The following is a 20,428-nucleotide window of genomic DNA, read 5'->3' as shown; positions in this document are numbered from 1 at the left end:
GTGGCCTAGGGTCGAGTCCAAGCCCCTGTCAATAAAAATACTTTAACCAAAAAGGGGATCACCTCTGATTTTACACATCCAAGGGATAGGTTTAGGCCTTTCATGGCTCGCAAGTGAGATAAAACTCAGATAAATTGCAGCACCTCATGTGACATGAGTTGAAATCAGTTGGGGCTGAACACAACCAATTCAAACATGAAAAAAGGGTGGGAATGTGGTGTTAGAAAGAAGTGAGGTCTCGTATCTTGCTCCTCATCTCTACTATCGGCTCAAGGCTACATTTGCCAAGTAGCAAACCGAAACCTGAATCTCTAAAGGATGGAAGAAGTACTCAGGGGATAAATAAAGTCACACAATCTCTAGATGTGCTGCACTGATTTTGATCCTTTTTTTTCAAATCTTGCAATTGATTTAAAATGGGTTCCCTAAGCTCAGTAAGATGCCTGACTAAGCTCATGTCTCAAGCAAAGAGCTGTCATGAAGGGAAAACACATGAAATAACATTATGGTCAGGAAAGTTTGAGTCTAAAATCCCCTTCAGTAATTCTAAATGTATGGAATAACATAAAGATGTTATTGCTGAGAAGCTTCTCCTAGGTAAGGGGACTGAACAATTGAAAAGATTAGAAAGACTAGCTGATAAGCCCACCGTTAGGTGAAGTCTTACAAGGCTGAAAAAAATCTGGAAAAAACTGAAAAGGAATTCAGCCCGGACTCCAGGTCTTCTGAACTGCATGTAAATGGTCCCAAAAGTGAAGCACATAGAAATCATTTCCCTCCATTATTTGGCAAAAACTACTAGATTTACAGTCTTTGTATCTTTGGGGATTTGAATTTCATGTTCAGGGACAGAGAGGGGAGAGGGAGAGTCAAGGTAATATTTAATTTTATTTTATTTTCATTGTAGAATATGAGATGTCCTTCTGGAGCTACTGAGTTACTGAAAGGGCAATAAATATGTGCAAAGAAAAGTAAGAGAAGAAAAAGAGGTAGAAGGCTGAAGTTTCTTGCAGGTTAGCGTGGGGAATGTGGGATTGCAGGTTATAAAGATGGATGAACTTTCAGCCTACACAAGTCATCTGGAGTATTGGAACAGCAGCATAATGTTTTCTCTATCAGGGCATTATGTAACAGGAATCTGCAACCAACTTTCAGAACTTTAGATGTTTTAACTGTTGTCATGCTAGTTTATACTCATGCTGCAATGAATTTCAGAGGCAGTTACTGTACTCTTATACACTTATTAAATTTACCTTTGAGATGAGATTTTAACAAAAAACAAATGATCAGTTTATAGATTGTGATACATTAAAGTGCTTCTCAGATGTAAAGGCATCAGTGCATGCAATGTATTGATGCAGTATCATGATAAATGATGAGAAGAATTACAACTCTTTAGTACATTATGCTAGCAGCGCTTAAGTACTGAACAACACAGTTAACTCCCTGCACCTTCACAATAACCGCAGAGGACCACACTGTTGTCTCATTCTTACTGCCTGAATAAAACTAGAGAAATGAAAGTCCTTGGAGGTACTTTATGTGCTTTGTGCATCCACACACTTTGCCTGCAGTAATATTCATTTACATGCAAGTACGCACACACAAATACATGTTTGTATTTACTAGCCCAGCGCATTGTGAACCCTCACTTTCATTTAGTGGTATCCTCTTGTATTCATGTGACTCTCATTTCACACCCACTTATCGTCATTATATTTACACTTTTTCATGACTTGTACTTTTGGATGCAGTGTATTCTTAGTTAGCAAACACTGAGTCTTTCATCCATTTGTGGAACTCACCGATGTGCTCATTGTCTGGTGTGACATCTTAAGCTCCGCTCAGGGCTCAGTGCAGTGCCGTCACATCCCCTCTGTTCTCTCCACAGTCACCAGACCTCTGCCCCACTGAACATCCGTGGGAACATTTGACAAGGGCAGCAGAGCGCTCCAGCACGACAACTTCACCTACAGCCAAGATTTCAAAGAAGTTAGGAAGCTGTGTAAAATGTAAATAAAAGAGAATGTGATCATTTGCTCATACCTTTATGACATATACTCAACTGAAAACTATACAAAGACTACATGTTTAATGTTTTAGCTCATCACCTTCTCTGACTTTTTGTAATACTATGCTTATTCTGAATTTGAAGCCACCATCATTTGTGTGGAACACACGATCATATAAAGGACATTTCTGGGGTTGAGAAAGCATTGTAAAACTGTTGTCGTTCAACACAGTTCATTTGCAAACTATTGCATCATGTTTTTATTTCATTTTACACAGTGTCCAAACTGTTTTTGTCTTAAGTGATTAACACGCAATAATATACAGATAATAACAATAATAATAATAACAGACCAATTTTATAGTTGGACCAGCACATTTAAGCTTGTTGCTTTCTTTCATCATGATTTCGTAAATTGTGCGTACAACAACATTCGAAAAGGAGACAAAATAACATCACAAGACAAGGCGTTCTCTGGGAAACTGTGAAAGGCTGCTGCAAGAATGCAGTTATAATGCAATAAGAATGATTTTCACCCTTAACAAAACAACACAAATGTGGACTGATGCAGGAAGCACAAGCCGTGATTGAGCAGAGTATGTAGATAACACTTTGGGGTAATGATTAAATTGCATAATGAAGCTGTTTCATGTTGTTTGATATCATTTGAAAGGGAATTGTAGTCATTTTTGATGAATGATAAAACAAAATAATTTATTCCCACTCCACAGTAAAATATCGATGAATCCCCCAAACCCCGTAAACACACACCTGCAAAGACAGGAAAGCATTTTTCGCACACACCTGTGCAGGATTTGATCTTCTTACGAGCTCGGCTACATGCACTGAGGCCGAATACAATTCTAATAGAAAGTCCACGCAGAATGATATGAAAACAATTTCCTCACCTCTGGTTCTCTTTGAAGATAATCTCCTGAGTTTATGCTAATACGGATTTATCCACAAGAAGCTCAACTCTTCCCCTCAGGTGACTCAACTTGTCTCTTCCCTTTGTTGGCCACCTTTAATCTGTAAGATGCGGTGAAGTCATTGAGTAAATAGAAAGGCTATGAATACATTTTCATGTTATCGCCACCCATAAATTCCCTTAAAAAGATTGCCTCAGCAGCTCCACTTGGCCACAGTGCATACTGTAGTGGCAGCAGGTCATTCTGTGAATGCAATTACCCGCCTGGTACCGGGAGCTGTTCATGGAACTAGTCATGGTTTGAATTTGTGGTTCAGTTATTTCCTGTTTTATTTTTTTAGTTCTGTCCTCATGTGTCATGTTTCACTTGCTATTTCCTTTTGTCTATTTCCCCAACCTTTTTCTGTGTTTCACCTGTGTCCAATCTGTTAATCAGCGCCTTTTAAATCAGACTTTGTATTTTGTATTTAATGGACTCTGGTTTACAGCTTTATTTAATAAAGCTCACCATTTTACTTTGTTTAGCTGCCAGCCTTTTTTGTGTCTTGCCTTTGGGCCCCCTTTTGTTGAACCCTGACAAGACTGTATCAAATTGTACAGGGAGAAGGAGGCGGACATTGTTAATTGATTGGTGAAAGAGCTGGAGTGTTGTTTTGTTGTCTATTTTTAACTTGTAGGAAGAGATTCCATCAGTGATCACAGAGTCACTGAAGACAGAGATGCAAAGGATTTTTGACACTCGCTAAACTGTATTTATTATTGTAACTTGGTTTTGGGACATTGTTACAACTAGCTGTGGTCTGAGACAGTCACTGGTGATTTTAGAAAATTGTTTTGCTCATTTATTAAATTGCCTGAAGGTGAAAAACATAACTTCAAAGATTTTTCTCTCACTCCCTTTTCCCCTGTCTGTTTTTCTCTTCCTCTTCTAGATGGGAAATGCCTCCGAAACATTTCTGCTCGTGTCCAGAATATCCAAAGACAATGACTTCCTCATGGCCACTCTCTACACCATTTTTGGTAAGCCGTCTTTTTGGGGTTTTTTTTTCTCTAACTTTATTTTATCTGTTCATTTAAATCCAACAGTCCTTATATCTCTTTGTCATCCAGGTGTGCTGTCGTTGTTGGGGAATGGGATTCTGCTGTTCGTGGCCTATAGAAAGAAGTCTTCCTTGAAGCCAGCAGAGTTCTTTGTGGTTAACTTGGCCATTAGTGACCTGGGCATGACCTTAACCCTGTTCCCACTGGCCATCCCCTCAGCCTATGCTCACATGTGAGTGATCATTCAGGTTTCCACCACTCTCTCCTTTCTTCTATAATGTCACAAAGTTATCCTCACCTTCTATACATACCTGATGGATGAGGAAAAGAAGGCAAAGAGACTATCAAAGAGTGAAAAAGTGGGAAATTTTGAGAGAAGCGGGGCTGTAATTGCCATTAACAACACCAAAGTCGTGTCCCCTAGAAAGTGGATACCGGAACCAAAACCCTGACCCACCAGACCGGGCCTGGCACAGACAAAAACTTAAAAACAAAGTCCAGGTTGACATAGGGTTTGAGTACGTCAATTGACAGGATACTTTCAGATTCTTTTAGTGAAAATATGATGTAAAATAGGAGGTAAAAGGGTGATCAAAAGTAATGGATTAACCTTGTCAGGGCTATATGTCCTGTTAAGTGTATGCATTTGTAATGCAACACAAGTTTACTACGTTCTACACTCTACATGTCTGTTATCAGGGTAAACAGACAAGCTGTAACATTAGCTTACACATTACACAAAGGAATTGCAGGGTTTTTTACAGCGAGTAACTTTTAGAATCAATAGTAGACAAAATACATTTTTACATAAAAGCAAATAATCATTAGGATTTTATAAACATCTGTGGTAAAAAACATAACTCACAATAGATCCATTCTGCTGGCAGCCTGCAGCCCTTTAATAACCTCATTGTAGCCCTTTGATCATTTTATTGGTAGTATATTTGGTAATTCAATAGTTATGTCTGTTGTGGAGTAAAAAATACCCAAGAAGATGCATTATTTCTACTTACTATATGTTGTACTTCTGTATCTTTATTGTTATATTTAGTTGAGAAAATGAATAAACAAAACAGAGAACAATTGAAAGTAATTTTATTTTTTTTAATAAATATAGCTGCTCAGATATAGGAAATATAAAAGTTAGGCCCCTTGGTGCTTCACATCTAATCAAATCTGGCCCTCATAAAATAGAAGTTGAATAAGCCTACTTTGAAACAAAACCATTCAAGTCATGACAAATGATGATAATAAATTTGTGGCCCGTCGGCTAAACACTGAGTTGAAACTTGCTATCTGCTCTGTTCAGCCGCGGGAAACCACAGATTTGGGGTGTAATTTTCTGTAGTCTCAACACTGTGAGTGACCATTTTCACCTCTTCTCATTGTTTTGACTTTGTTATATTATACATTGTCTTTATAAGATTAGAGATTTTTTTAACCTGGGTTTCACCTCTCAGGGTTTATAAGGCGTGACACATCTTGTAGATGAAGGTTGTTGAGTCATCGGGGCTTAAAACAAGTGTTTCCACCTCCTCTGTTACAGTAATAATGTAACAGTAACAGAAAAAGAAATTACTGATTGATAATAGGGGTATATGAACATGACAATTTATCTTTTTTTTTTTTTCTATATTGATATGAATGTTAATTAATGTTGGCAAAGGATTCACTTCTCTCCCTCTAATTCCATTGTGACACCAAACCTACACTCTTGACTACACAGTTTTTAAATTAATAGAGGAAATGAGAAGGGATTCAAAATTGGAAAAAACTTCTCCTGGTAGATTGCCCTTAAAATGTGTAACCTCAGTATTTTTAAGTGCTGACGACAGTCCTCTGAAGGAAGCAAAACGCCTCCATGCAAATAAAGCAGTCAAACTGTCTGATGAAATGTTGCAACACATGGCACCAGGTCTGTCGTCTCTGCCGGTTCATCCTGTGGTCTCTCCTGCTCGACACTTTGATCCCCTGTGCATGTGCCGCTGATGGCTGTCATGTGGGCCATGTTTGGGTCAAAATGCGTCATTGCTTACTGTGGCTATATGTGACCTAGGGGGAAGGCCAGAAAATGTATCACCCATTTCATCGACTGGCCATGAACTGTGCAATCCATCAGAAAGGATTTTGCTGGCTTTTGCATCAGGATGTTGATAACAAATCACATTCAAAGAAGTCCTCATCTGTTTGTCTCTCCTCCAGGTGGCTGTTTCATAAGACAACCTGTGTAGTCTACGCCTTCTGCGGCGTTTTGTTTGGCCTGTGCAGTCTGACCAACCTCACTGTGCTCTCCTCTGTCTGCTGGCTGAAGGTCTGCTGCCCAAACTATGGTGAGTCAACCAGTCTTTGAGCTTCAATTAATCGTTTTATGTAAAAAAGAAAAAAAAAATCCATCAAATACAACAAACTGCATTTAAAACTGTAATTCATTTAGCGACAATGATGAACTGGATGGCAGGCTTGACCCATGACGATGTTCTTGCTCTCCCCCTGAAGCCAAAAACCTTGAATCGGAAGTGAAGAAATGTAAATGTAGAGAAGCCAGAAAGTCAGGGGCTTGTTGTAAAGCGAAAGTGGCCTCACTGCAGAAATGTTAATGTTCAAGGCCATGCTTTAACCTCTTTAAACAGCAGCATATGTAAATAAGGACATGTTTACAAGGACTTTAATCTCCCTTCCCTCCTTAATGTATTCCCCTGCAGGGTCTTCATTTGAAAAACTCACAAACCATCCAATTATTGGAATTTCACAATTCCCTTGCTGCATGTTCCGGCTGCAGTCATGCTGTCAGGTTTACTAATTGATTTCAACTTTTGTTGTTAATTTTGCAGAAGGGTAGAACATGTAATAATAAAATGAGTGACACTTAAAGTGTTAATTATTTAACAGTTGTCTTTTGCTGTATTGTCATTCATTGTCTGTTTTTCCTGACTTACTGGTCCTGCTCAGGAGTATTTTGTGGTGTTATCCTCTGGAAATGATCCAAAGGCAGGGCTGAAAGGTGCCAGTGTGAAACAAGGCTAAACAGAGTAATAACAAAGCATTCTAGAACAGGTGGTTACTAAAGGGCAGCCTCTGATTTTTATTTGATATGATTTTTTGTAAGAATTTAAGAAATCAATGTGATCTTGTCAAAATTGTGCTGCCGTGGAAGAAAAAAGCAAGCTGTGACAGGCAGCTATGTATTCAAACAACAGAAAATAAGAGAAAAGGCAAGACTTTCCCATTCTGACAACCTTCGTGGCCATTTAAGCATTGATTTCTGCAGCTCATATGCTATGCCTTTCTAAGCGATGTGGATTGAACAATGTACAACGTCCACCTGAATGCACCATGAATGTCACACTCACTCAGAGAGGAAGCATAACTTTATGTACATACATATATGTATATGAATTATATAAAAAGACCTCTCAGGATGTTTTTTTATTACACGACTATGGCTACAGTCTGGCAGACATATGCTCATATACTCGCTTATGTTCCAAGGGCTAGTAGAAATGTAGTGTGAATCATATTGTCCTGGGCTTAGGTTTAACCCTGGGTTAAAAAAATCTGCAAGTAAAAAAGCCAAGGAGAGCCCTGGGTGAAGAATATGCATCCTGAAACGCCCTATAGTGCCCTATAAACCATTACCATCATTACTTTTGTCAGAAGTCCTTGGTTACAGACTGAGTCACTCTGAGAACATTAAAGTGGGTCGAGCAGCTTCAGATGTCACATCTCCACTTCTCTGACTTACTTGCAACTCGTCCTCTGCACACTGGTTATGTGAGTGTCTTTGACACTTTTTGTTATGACGGATCGGCGTCAATTTAACATTGAGTAGCACTCCCACGACGTGTGACGTAGAGATGCATTTACTGTGGCCATAATGGTGTTTACCACATGAAACACTCTTCCTTTCATGGCCACTCACAAAAGCATCCTGCCCGTATAGCTAATGGTATGGTTTAACTCAAGGACAACAGCTGACAATCAGGCGTTCAAGGACACTTTAACAGCAAAATGCAAATACGTACTGCACATACATACATACGTACAGACAGAAGTCTCTCTCGCCCATATGGAAATCATACGCCACGGCTGCTTTTTGTAAACAGGAAGAACAACAGATAACTTCAATTTCAGCGACCTTTATCACATTCGACAGACCCTTTAGAGGTAATTTCCGCAGATTGCTTATTGATATAGTTACACATCGGAGGAGTAAAGATTAACCACGGAGAGACAGATGCATCTGCACCTTTCAGACTTCTATCTCAGATGCCCCTCTTGGATGCATTTATACTTAACTTTGACATATCAGATAGCTATCACATCCACCCACGACACAAGAAGTACCCGGTGTGAATGGGTCTCTGATGATGTTGGATTTGATTAAGAATGATAAAACAAATCCAACTTAATGTCAACTTCCTCTCTTTCATGAGTTTTTCGTGGAGATTGATATGTTGACATTGAAGGTGATGAGGTTTAACCCATACACAAAAAGTCCAACAGCAGCTACTGAGGGTGCATGACAACAGGTCCTTTTGCATGACAACAGAGAAAACTCCATACGCTAGTAAAGCGCATGTAATACACATGAAAGCCATGGGAAAACTAGTAAGTGGACCTTGATTTTAGATTGTTTTAGTTTCGATTGTTCATCTTTTTCCAAAATCAGTAATAAATAATTAAAATATTAATAGTAAGTGAGAGACTGACAGAGAAATGGAGAAGAGACAAGTTCTCAAGCTAATGGCAGATGTCATGAGAGGAAGAATGCCTGTTTATAAAGAAAGATTTAAAGGATAGAGACATCTAACGTGTCCAATCTGCTCCATATTTTTTATGTCAGTTACTGGTGGACAGGATGTCAATCACCATGTACAGGCCAACAAACACTGAGTAGTGATGTGCAGTGACTCTATCGGCCAGGGGCAAAAAATTGAACAAATAAATAATGAATAACAGTTCATGCCAGAGGGGCTAATTATTCTGTATTCTCTCCTGAGGATTAAAAACAAAGATGACAAGTCTTAAAAAGAATTTGCTGTTGCAGAGTTCATATTATTATTTTTCCCCCTTATTTTCATTATTTTAGAGTCACCAGAATGCAGGAAACAAAGTCTTTGAAACTCATATCATTCTGTTGGAGGACACTGTGTTTTTTGTCTCAAGGTTGGGAGCATTAACATTAATTGGGACTGTCACACTGATAGCAGCAGAAGGAGGTGGACCCACATGCAAGAGAGAGCTGGCCAGCAGATCAGTTGCAGGACATTTATTAAAGAAGAAAAAAAGAACATGAAAAAGAGGATAACTGAACAACAGGATCAGGAAAGCACAATCTGGACTAAAATACAAACCAAACTAACGACGGGGTGAGGGGCAGGTAGAGTGAGGCGGAAAAACACATGTGAGGGGAATGAGTGGGGGAAACGAGAGCAGGGAGAGAGCTGAGAAGAACACTAGGAACAGGGATAACGAATGGTTGATGTAATGATCCGTTATACTGGCTTTCAGTGGGTCTGTGCAGCAATGTCACTGAGTATTACATGTTATTGCCTTGCAGGTGGTACAGTACAACCTGTGTTTGCAGTCCAGCCATGTAGGGTTTCCATGTCCTTCTGTTTGTGTAGATTTTCCCCAGATTTCACGATACCAAAGATCCCAAGTGGCTTTGATATAATGACCATAGAGGGGACACAAATAATAACATCATACAAATTCTTAAAGAAAAGGTTTGCAGTTGTGGGTAGAATGTTAATTAGGTCAAATAGCTAATTAGCAGCAACAGCAAGGCTTGGCTGTGATGTTATATAAGCAACACCAAACAACTTACACAGCACCAAATAAAATGTGAATGCACTGCAGTATTTCACAAGACTGCATAGTCATCCAGAGAGGAAGGCTCAGATATCAAAACAAGATTAGAGTGTTGTCATTTACACAATTTGTTTAAAATGTTCCAAAAAACAAGGTTGCTCGCACAAACAGCACATCAGCAACGCACCGGCTGCAGCTGATCAGAATCAGAACCAGAAATATGTAATTGATGCCAGAGGGTTAGGTGATACGTCTAGAGTAGAAATATCACACTATCGAGAGGCTGAATTATATATTGTGCGCTTGTGTTTGAAAAAACAAAGCAGAAGTGCTCTTTCGGATGCCCCTATAGTAGAAAAACACGATAAAGCACCCCCTAGGGTACTCCTCTAGTTGACAAAACATGGTGAAGTTAGGATTTTTTTTTTTCTGCCCCTGAGACATCCTGAGTCTGACAACACTGTAAAAACAGAATGTAATACCTTAGATGGACTAATTAGTAGTCTAAGCTTTGCCAGCATATTAAAATCAAATTTATGTTAAAAAAAATGGTAAGGGCACAGATGAACAAGTATTTAAGCTGTCTTTAAAATAGACAATATGATGCAATATAAGAGTAGATCGGTGATTGGTCGCCACCGCTCTGCAACACAAAGTGACCCCCTTGAAAAAAGCTAACATCAAGCCAATACATACAACACAAGGATCCAATAAAAGGATAAGATGTTGCGCAAAACATACTGTGACGTTTATGTTACTTAATGTTTTTGCCCAAGGACATGTAATGTTCTTATGGCCATAATAGTGCCACTGTAACAGCAGTGGGAGTCACTACTTTTTTCAGGCAGTTTCATTTCACATTAACTTTTCAGTCTTCTGACACTCGTGTGTGTGTGTGTGTGTGTGTGTGTGTGTGAACTCTTCTTTACACATTACTCATGAGTATAATTCATTGTTTTATCACTAAAGCCACTGGCGATTTATTTACATGATTGCCTGTGTCTAAATCTCTTTAGGCAGCATAGAAAGTTGATTTAGGAGCCATATAGTTTTCTTAAATACAATTTCACATGGACTTTCCCATCAGCTCTATGTGTCCATATCTATAGACTGTATTACTGTAGGTTAATTCAATTTCAGTTTTCAATCCAAGACTCATCAGTCACTCCTAATTTGCTCATTAATCCATCGTTATATTGTCTTTGTCTTTCTGTGAAAATCATTTGTCACAGCACCATTTAGTCATAATTCACGATACATAATTAATTTAGAAAGACTGAATATGCAATTCATTTAAACTGGTGTCAGTAGACAAAAAAAAAATGCACATGATTTCATTTCACCCGGGAACACTGATGCTATATATTCATGTCCATACTCTGAAGACTGCGAGTGTTTGCACATTCTTATGTTGTGGTATAGATTCTTCACCCCAGGAATCTGCATCCCGGAGTGCAGAATCCAGGGATGTTCCCATTTATATGCTTCACACACTCACATCCGCCCATACACACTGCAGGGGTACACAGAACAGAGCCAGCCTGACACATGCTGTATCAATGGGATTCGTAATGCCTGAGACACAAACTTAAAGATGCATGGACAGAGTGCAGTTACTAATATAAGGGAAGGGAGCAGAAGCACATCTGGGAAAGGCAGAAAGCCGTACGTGACAGTGCAGCATGTAGCAGAAATCATAAGAAAATTGACGTTGGCAGCTCAAATCAGTTATCACACACGTTGGGAGATTGTATAGATCTGATGGTCACAATTGTGCTAATTCAAGCTTCATTTGTCGAAGTCCATTTTAACAGATTACGACAGATATGACAGATTAGCGCACGAATGAGGAGCTTCCTAATAGAATTAGAAGTCTATTCAAGACTCCAGTAGGTTCAATGATTACTCCTAATAGGCAAAGTATAATTGGAGTCAAGGCTGTTTTTAAAGAGCATCCCTTGTCTGTTTTCTAGAGAATCAGTCTATAATGCACAGTGTAAAATCCCCTCGAGACTACAAGCCTCAGAAATAAAAGTGTTTGAAATGCAAATGTGCATAAATAATTACGCCTTTATGGGACTTCCCTGCAAGGAAGCTTGTACAAATGTACACAGTTTCCAGACACACTGTTAAACCATGTTGTCCTCTGGGCTCATACACTCATACACAGTGTGCGAGCCAACATGCTCGCTTAGTCAAACAAACACACACACACACACACACACACGTACACACACACACACACACACACACACACACACACACACACACACACACACACACGTGCGCCCGTGCACAATCAGTAGAGATTGATACAAAGATCCAGGAATGATTACAGTAACTGTTTTTAGACGGACTCGTGGCATGTAAAGTGACTGTGTATCTTTTGGGTCATGTGTTGAATATTACCTTGTAAAGAAGTAAACTTGAAACATTATTAGTGGAGCTGCAACGATTAGTCGAATAATTGAACATTTTGATGATTGATTTATCATTTTGAAACATTTGTTGGCCTCATCTTCTTAAATGGCTTCCTGCCTTTCTTTGTTAATTATGATGAGTCTTTGAGTTTTGGACTGTTGGTTTGAAAAAAGAAATCCATTTGAACACATTACTTTGGGCTGTGATGTGTCATGAGCCCTTTCCACAACGTGTATAAAATATTGACAAAGCAATCAGATAATCGATAATGAATATAATAATTAGTGGCAGCCCTAGTCATTATTGTGCTGTTGTAAGCATTCATGTATTTTTAAATTAAGTAATATATAGCTCTATTTTCCATCAGTAATCACTGTTATGGATTGTTGGTCAGTAACCCACCACCACACATGCAGTAAAAGTGAAAAAAAAAAAAAAAAGAGTAATTCTGGTGTCCCTGCCCACTTTATCCAATCAGGACAGAGAGCTCCATAAAGAGGCGGGCCTCTCCACTCATGGAACACATAGAGGGAAGGAACAGGGAGAGCTACCAATTCCAGTGCTCTTGGTGACAGCATATATTACTTAGCAGGCCAAGCGATGATAATAAAAAGAAAGAGGCAAAGAGAGGTGCCATGAAAAAGAGAAAAGAGTTGCAAAGAGAGGAGGGAGTGTCACGCTGAGAGCAGGTTGAGGTGGACAAAAATGTAAGAGACGTCTCGCCAGATCAGTTGAAGAAAACATTTTCCAAATAAAACAGGGTAACTGAACAACACTTATTCTAATCAGGACAGAAAAGTGCATAAAGGGTTGGGTTATTTACATAAGGTTTTGTATGCACGACCTGTGGTGGAGTATGGTCACAGTTTGGTAGTAGCACTTTAACTTAAATAAAGGATTTGAATACCTTTTCAACCACTGCGTCTACCACACAAACGCAGACAAGATTCTGCTTCCTATTTTTTCACTGTCATGTGAATACAAGGCCTGGAAATAACACCAATCTCCCTGCGTGAGGAATCTGCAGTCTGTCAAACATACATGAGTTCGTGAAGCAAAAGCCAGCTCCGTGGAGTGCTTTGCATAAAAATGAAAAAGAGAAACAAGTAGCATGGGGACTGTGTTTGTGGAGTAACACCAAAAATGTAAGAGGATCAGATTACTGGGGGGCATGGAGAGCGAAAACCATGATAACATGTACAGCCTGCTGACACAAGGTTCAGTGTCCACATGTGGAGTTATTACGGAGACTGTCTATCACATTAAATTCAACATGGGCTACTATATCATCTGTCAAAGGACAATAAACCCCTGGTTTAATTGGATTGCATGTAGTATGTATGAAGTTTGAGACTCGCTGAAACCAGATTTTGAAATGCCAATTTTCTGGACTATGGAATAGCTTCGACACTGACGGAGGAAAAATATGAAAGAAACTGATGATGTAAAACGATATCCCACTGGGATTATTATTTGGAGCACGGAGTCTACACACATTTCTCCATAGAACTGATGAGACAGCAAACTATTTCTACAAAGATTTCTTTTCCAAGTTAATAAACTGCGTTGCTTTTTTTTTGACAGTTCTCCCAGGATTTGTCTCTCCGGTTGCACATTAAAGCTTCAAAATGAGAAGTGGAGACTTGAAATTACTCAAATCTACCAGACCAACTTCCTTGATGATGAGCAGTCCTTATGTTTTAGTTTGAGACAGCCATCCTTAAAAAAAAAAAGCCATTCAAACAAACCTTTGCTAAAAACCATTTAAAGTTCCCAGACGCTCCAAACCAACATCAACTGATTCATTGCATCATGTTGCCGGTTTCTCACCCAAAAAGCTGCACTTGAACACACCGTCAAAAGACTACAGCTGAAGCCCAGCTAGCCCGTACGTTTTGTGCTTGCATGAAAAGACATAACTCCAAAACCAGCAGGTAGCATTAGTCAACTTGTTATGATAAAGCAGCGCTTTAGACACCACTTTAACTAATATAGCCACTTTAACCATGGCTGAAAAAAGACAGTAAAGAACGTGCTCCTAAGTGCAAACCGATGAAGGAAACACTAGAGATAGCGCTTTCCTTTTCTGCAGTATCCTACAGCAGCCAATGACTGCTGATCAACTTGTGAGCGCTGGATCGAAGCGCATCAAACAAAAGGCCAAGCGTGGTCTGGCCAATCACGTCCTCAGTAACAGGACTAAGGATATTTTAACAAAAAGAGGGAGTGGAGTATGAATAGCAGAGAATGAAGGGGGGAGCTGTGGAATTGACTGACTTGAAGTTAACTGACAAAGTAATCAATGTGACATATTTGCCCTGATGTAAAGTGGTATTGGCAGTGGAAATTGATGCTTATTAGACACGAATGAGCTTCACTAGATCTCAATCAAAATCGACATCCCTCACAGTACATATGGCAGTGTTCGACAGGGTTTATATACTGAATATGGTTGTCAGCATTTCCATTCAAAACAAGTTCACTGACTGGTTTCCTCCCCGCGTGATACGACCCAAACTAATCACTTTATACAGCCAAGACCATATGCACTGTAAAAAAAAATAAGTAAATAAACATGAATGTGATGGATAAACAAAGACAGAGCTGTGATCGATCAGTATAATCAGATACCTCGAGGTGACGTACAAAAAACGTTTGCCGCATACCTACTTAACATGTAAGAGCAGCTTCTATGTTGGAGAGCTTCTGTTAGAAAATGCAATCAGCACTCCATGAAAGAAGAGCCAAGGCTGAATCCTTCTCGTGCCGACCGGCTAACTGGAGAATTAAATTGGTGTGGGGACGCTTCACATCAGATAAAAGCCATCTGTAGTGGCCAACCAGCCCCTTTCCCCAGCGCCACAGTTCAGCGAGTGCCACGGGGCTTAATCACCAACCCCCCACCCTCAGCTTGAACTGTAAGAGGGGCTGACATCCAGCTGAAGAGGCTGTGTGGTATCAAGGCTCCCTGTGTTCTCCTCCTCACTGATTCCACACTGAAGCAGCTCAATTACAGTCGACAGTTGTGGTGAGGACTATTTCTGTGTTTCCCATGGATCTCCTTATTCACAATCTGGCACATGAGTATCACAGACAAGCGAGTGCTCCAGCCCCAATCACGCTGCTACGAACAGAACTGCGTCACTCTGTTAATGCAGTAGACTCACATCTGATGATTAAAACACAAAACCTATCACAGAAATTAGACTGCACAAGCATTAGCTGTTGTAACAATCTCTTCTTGTAAGGAGAAATGTTGGCAGATGACAACAGATTTTATGTGCCAAATTGAGTGGCTGGCATTCCTGTGGACCATGTGATCTCCTATGTGAACATGCCTGAGGTCACATCAAAATAAGCCCTGGTTTGAATGAGAGATCGAATTAGTTTGTACTTTATCCACACTGCATGTGGTACAGTGATTGTACCACATTTTTAAGTCAGGCTTACCTATCCATTGCCTATCAAGCAGTTTATCACTTATTTGTGGATTTCATCCCACTCCCTCCTCCGTCTGTTGTCCTCTCTCCTCCTCCTCACTCATTGCCTGTCATCAGCATCAGGTAACCACACTTAATATGCTTCAGTAGCATATTGTTGCTATGCTGCTGAATCCTTCTTCCATGTCCTCATCTGTCAGTAATCATTCCCCCAACTCTCCCTCCTCTGCCTCTGTCTCTTCCCTCTTCCTTAGGTAACAAATTCTCCTACTGCCACGCCAGCCTGCTCGTCGCTGGGATCTGGTGCTACGCCGGAGTCTTTGCCGTGGGTCCCCTGTCGGGTTGGGGAGAGTACGGGGCAGAGCCTTACGGTACAGCGTGCTGCATCAATTGGCACGCTCCCAGCGAGAGCACTGCAGCTATGAGCTACATCATCTGCCTCTTCTTCTTCTGCTACATTGTGCCCTGCACTGTCATCTTCCTGTCCTACACATTCATCCTGATGACGGTCCGGGGCTCCCGTCAGGCTGTGCAACAGCACATGTCCCCACAGAACAAGACCACCAACGCACATGCACTTATCGTTAAGGTAAAAGCACGAGTTCATTTTGTAAGATAAAATCACGGTTCCACAGATGGGACGCTGTGCAACATATTTATAAAAAAGGCTGTGATAAATCATTTATCCTTTATTGACATATACGGCTACTGCCACTAGGGGTGAAAACTACATTTTCCAAGTGTTGTGTAGAGGGTTGGGCAGAGCTTTGGAGCCACTACTCAGCTGCTGAGAGCTGGCTAGAGAGTCAGGTGCAGAGCCAGAGCCTTTCTGGACACTAAACGCCCAGAGTCACATTGGGTTTTGCTCTAATCCAGAGCCATAAACAGATAGGTGGAAGGCTCAGATATTACTCTTCACTCCTGTTTAATAATCTGACTGCAGCATTGATGTGCAGGTGTGACAGACATTGGTGTCGATTGTGTACCCACTGAAAAGTTGACTGCTGGCTGGAGCTAGAGGGAAAATGTTCTTTATTTCATGAACGCACCAGAGAGAGAACCAGAATCTCTGAGGGCTGAATTGGTGTGCGCTGTTGCTCGCTAATGTTAGCTTACTGCTTATTTACAGTGAAGTAATCTGGCTGGTCAGGGTGGTTAAACACTCCATGAGTCACCTGAATATACACAAATGATCACGTCGCTTATGCTGAACGTACCATTAAACATCCACCAGTGCTGAAAAAAATCCATCTGATGTGACTCCGGCACAAATGTTCACAGAGCAGGTTTTGAAGCTTTGTTTATGTCAAGCTTAGTCTCATTCGCTGATGACCCAATCCCAGAAGCAGCGATGGGTGACGACATGAAAGGAACTACAACTCAACACACAACTCAACAAATGATATGACAAAGGTCAATTCATTTCAACAGTTTTTGATCCAGAATTCCCACATACTGTACTAATTGGGATGGAAGAGACTATATGGGTGCAGGAACAATTCATAAAACCATTGCTCATTGACAAATTTTGCTTGCAAATAATTTACTTTTGTTGTATTAATGTTTTACACAGCGTCCCAACTGTTCTGATTTTGGGGTTGTGCTATATGAGATTGAGTTGACACTATACATGTTTACATAATGCATGTATTCTGTATGTGTTTGTGTCACTTTTCAGCTGTCTGTGGCAGTTTGCATCGGTTTCCTGACAGCATGGAGTCCATATGCCATCGTGTCCATGTGGGCAGCATTTGGTAACCCAGCGACTGTACCCCCAATGGCTTTTGCCTGGGCAGCTATCTTTGCCAAGTCCTCCACCCTTTATAACCCTATTGTCTATCTGGTTTTCAAGCCCAACTTCCGCAAGTTCCTGTGTCGGGATGTGGCCAAGTGCAGGAGGACACTCTGTGGATGTCTCTGTCAGCACAGCTCCACACAGAAAGTAACTTGCATGCAATCCCATCACAAAGAGGAGTGTGACTCCACAAGGTTGTCCAACGGGCTGCCAGAGAACCACGGAACCTGTAGACACTGTCCTTGCCCTGAAACAGTCACTGGAAACAGAGAAGACTACAGCCCCCAGCGGACTGCCAGGATACTTAAAGGATCGCAACATAGTGAGGTGGCAGTCAGCCAGATGTCTAATGAGTTGCAGAGCGACTTCCTCTAGAGAAACAAACACACAGCTGAACAGTGAGATGGTGAAACAGGAAGAAAAATAGATGGGGAAAAAATGAAGGTTGAAAGACACTAAATGCAAGGGAAAATGGAATGAAAAATGAAAAGACAAAGACTGAATGAAGGAAAAAATGTTTAACTCTAAAAGTTTAAAAACTAAGAACTTCTCATGCCTCAAACATGTGATACTGCCAAAAACAAAACAAAAAACAACGGAGGACCACAAAGTCAGAAGCCAATGCAGGAGGATAAATGAGCCAAACAGACAACCAACATGCAACATGCAAATCGATACAAGCTGCATTTCGAGGCAGATATTAAAACTTTCTACTTCTTAAACTACCTTTAATGTATTTATTACAAGTACTGTATTTGACAATGCATTTCATTTGATAGTGTTTATGACTGCATGCCTAAAACTGCAGGACCACAGGGTTGCTGTAGTTATTTATTAGGAAAATTGTTCTCATTGTTTCTGGGGATACATTGAGGTTCCAAAGCCTTAATTAATCTAACTGCAGTAGTCCAGCCTCAACATTTGTCTAGATTAACTAGGCCTACAAGGAGTGAAGAGCATAGCCCTGAGGGGCAAAGATTTGGCTAAGTGAGCCCACTGTTACATGTGTAAAAATGAACATGGACAGCCCATGATTCACCCAGGGGGTACTGTATTGATTTTTCTGCAAAGAGCAGCTGCCAATGTCAATTTTGTCTACTCAGCTGTGTCCAGGATAGAATGCATGACTGAATTATAAAAGCAGAAGAATTGGGGGGCAGGACTTTGGATAACCAATTATAATATAACCCTCAATAAGCTCTTTTCTCTCTTAATATACTCTGTGGAGACCTCTTGACAGAAATAGGACCTTCATTTGAAATAAACTGCAAGTTTTCATTTGTACAAAACATGTGTTGCTTTGGAACCTATAATAGACTGATGAGAGTAATTATATTATGTTTTATCTAACAAAAATATTTATCTAGAACAATAAGGTTGTAGTTATGCTGCCGTCTCTGGACATGCTTGATATCTATAGGTGTTCATCAAACAGAGAGTTGGCTCTTGTACACATGCTGGACAAGGATGATCAGAAGAAGAGGCATCTTTTATTTCTGCGAGGCTGATCAGGTGCGGTCAAGTTATTTTAAGAAAGATCAACAGAGCAATGGCAAGTTAAAGAATATGTTTCCTTCTTTACACTTTAGGACGTATGTTTATAGGTTTGGTTTCAGTTTCCATCAGTTCTGCTAAAAATGTGTGCATCAAAACTGAAAGTTGACCCGTGATGATGATGATTATCCTTAATTGCAGAAACTGTTTGAGAACTCAGTTACAGCAAACAAGGTCAGTCAAAGTTGCCATGAAGTGTGTACATAAAAGGTGATAGATGTTTACAAAGAAAAGCGATTAATCCCATCGAGTCTCTTTTCCAGTTTAGTTTAACAACCAGGGACTTCGTTGGTGTAAACTCAAACTTCCATTCTGTGGCAGACTACGCTTTATCAATGTTATCACGTTCACAGATTTCATCAGTAAACTCAGTCAGTATGTTATCATTGCAGACAGGAATGATGAAAATATAAACCCAAAATGTAATAAACTGGAACTATCCTATAAACTGGTCGGATTAACTTTAGGGAGGCCTGTTTGTGTGTGCCCACAAAGGTGAGAGAAAAAAAAAGGTACGAGGCTTATTTATACTGTATGCGCATGTATTTTTCTAATGTGCCTCTCTGAGCGTGTGCTTTCATGAGCAGAGGTGTGCAGCTCCTGAGAGAAGCTAATGGTGTGTCAGCAAATACTTTTGGGTCTGGTGTACGAACAAGAACAAAAATGGAACACTAATATGGGGATATAAAACATGTTCTTCAAGCCATTAAAACAAAGGCAAGAGAAAATTAATTTATATCTATGCATGGATGCCTTTAGGGTTCTTTCTCGCCTCTTGTAAATAGACATGGCCTGTTGTTTAATAAATGGATTCATAACATGAGAGACACAAGGCTTTGCCTCAGCACCTGCCAACATTATCCCGATAAAAAATGCCCAGTGAGCATAGTCAAGCTTAACCGCACTATTTGTCCAACAAGCAGTTTTACACTTTTTCCCCATAGGTCATCAAATGAATGTACAAAAAAACCTGCCATGGACCAGATCAATTAGATCTGCTCAAGCGCGTGTTCTGGGTGACCTGTGTGAGTTTCATGCCATGTCATGATTCCTTTCTTTACCATGGTGAGAGTGAAGATGGCAGCTCTGTGCAGTTTTTTTTACCTGACTTCACAAGTGGTTCACTTTTTGTCATCAAATAATTTGCTTAACGCAAAACAACCATGTCAGCACGTGTTGTATTCTGCTGCCTGCCTCGCTTCATAAATACTGCTCCGACACTGATAGCGAGCGCTTTTTGAAGAAATTGATATTAAGCACCAGTGCCATCCCAACTAAAAGCCCACTTGCACTTTTCAAACAACACTTATCCCTCTGGTAAGACCCTTGTTAGCTCAGGGCTTACCGCTCTGTTAGATGTAAGCTTAGGTTATGTTTGAGCTGATATCAGCACAGCATTACACATTCAGCAAGGCCACTTGCAA

The 20,428-nt window shown here is 40.3% G+C and overlaps 1 protein-coding gene across 6 annotated transcripts in view; it reads left to right on the top strand.

Moving 5' to 3' along the window:
- opn7b (opsin 7, group member b) overlaps positions 1-19,452 on the top strand; it is a 110,936-nt gene extending 91,484 nt beyond the window's left edge. For 3 of the 6 annotated variants that reach the window (XM_037105174.1, XM_037105176.1, XM_037105175.1), the window contains 5 exons: positions 3,872-3,959; positions 4,050-4,212; positions 6,183-6,310; positions 15,910-16,244; positions 17,334-19,452. In XM_037105174.1, coding sequence (XP_036961069.1) covers positions 3,872-3,959; positions 4,050-4,212; positions 6,183-6,310; positions 15,910-16,244; positions 17,334-17,825 — 1,206 coding nt within the window. In that variant the 3' untranslated portion in view covers positions 17,826-19,452. Of the gene's footprint in view, positions 1-1,891; positions 2,013-2,941; positions 3,000-3,871; positions 3,960-4,049; positions 4,213-6,182; positions 6,311-15,909; positions 16,245-17,333 lie in introns of those variants that run through there. The other 3 variants (XM_037105173.1, XM_037105177.1, XM_037105178.1) reach the window with 2 other exon arrangements.
- The last annotated feature ends 976 nt before the right edge of the window (positions 19,453-20,428 follow it).

The sequence above is a fragment of the Acanthopagrus latus genome, chromosome 7, assembly GCF_904848185.1.
Source record: "Acanthopagrus latus isolate v.2019 chromosome 7, fAcaLat1.1, whole genome shotgun sequence".
NCBI classification, from domain to species: Eukaryota; Metazoa; Chordata; class Actinopteri; order Spariformes; family Sparidae; genus Acanthopagrus; species Acanthopagrus latus.
This window is presented reverse-complemented; position numbering and strand designations above follow the sequence as displayed.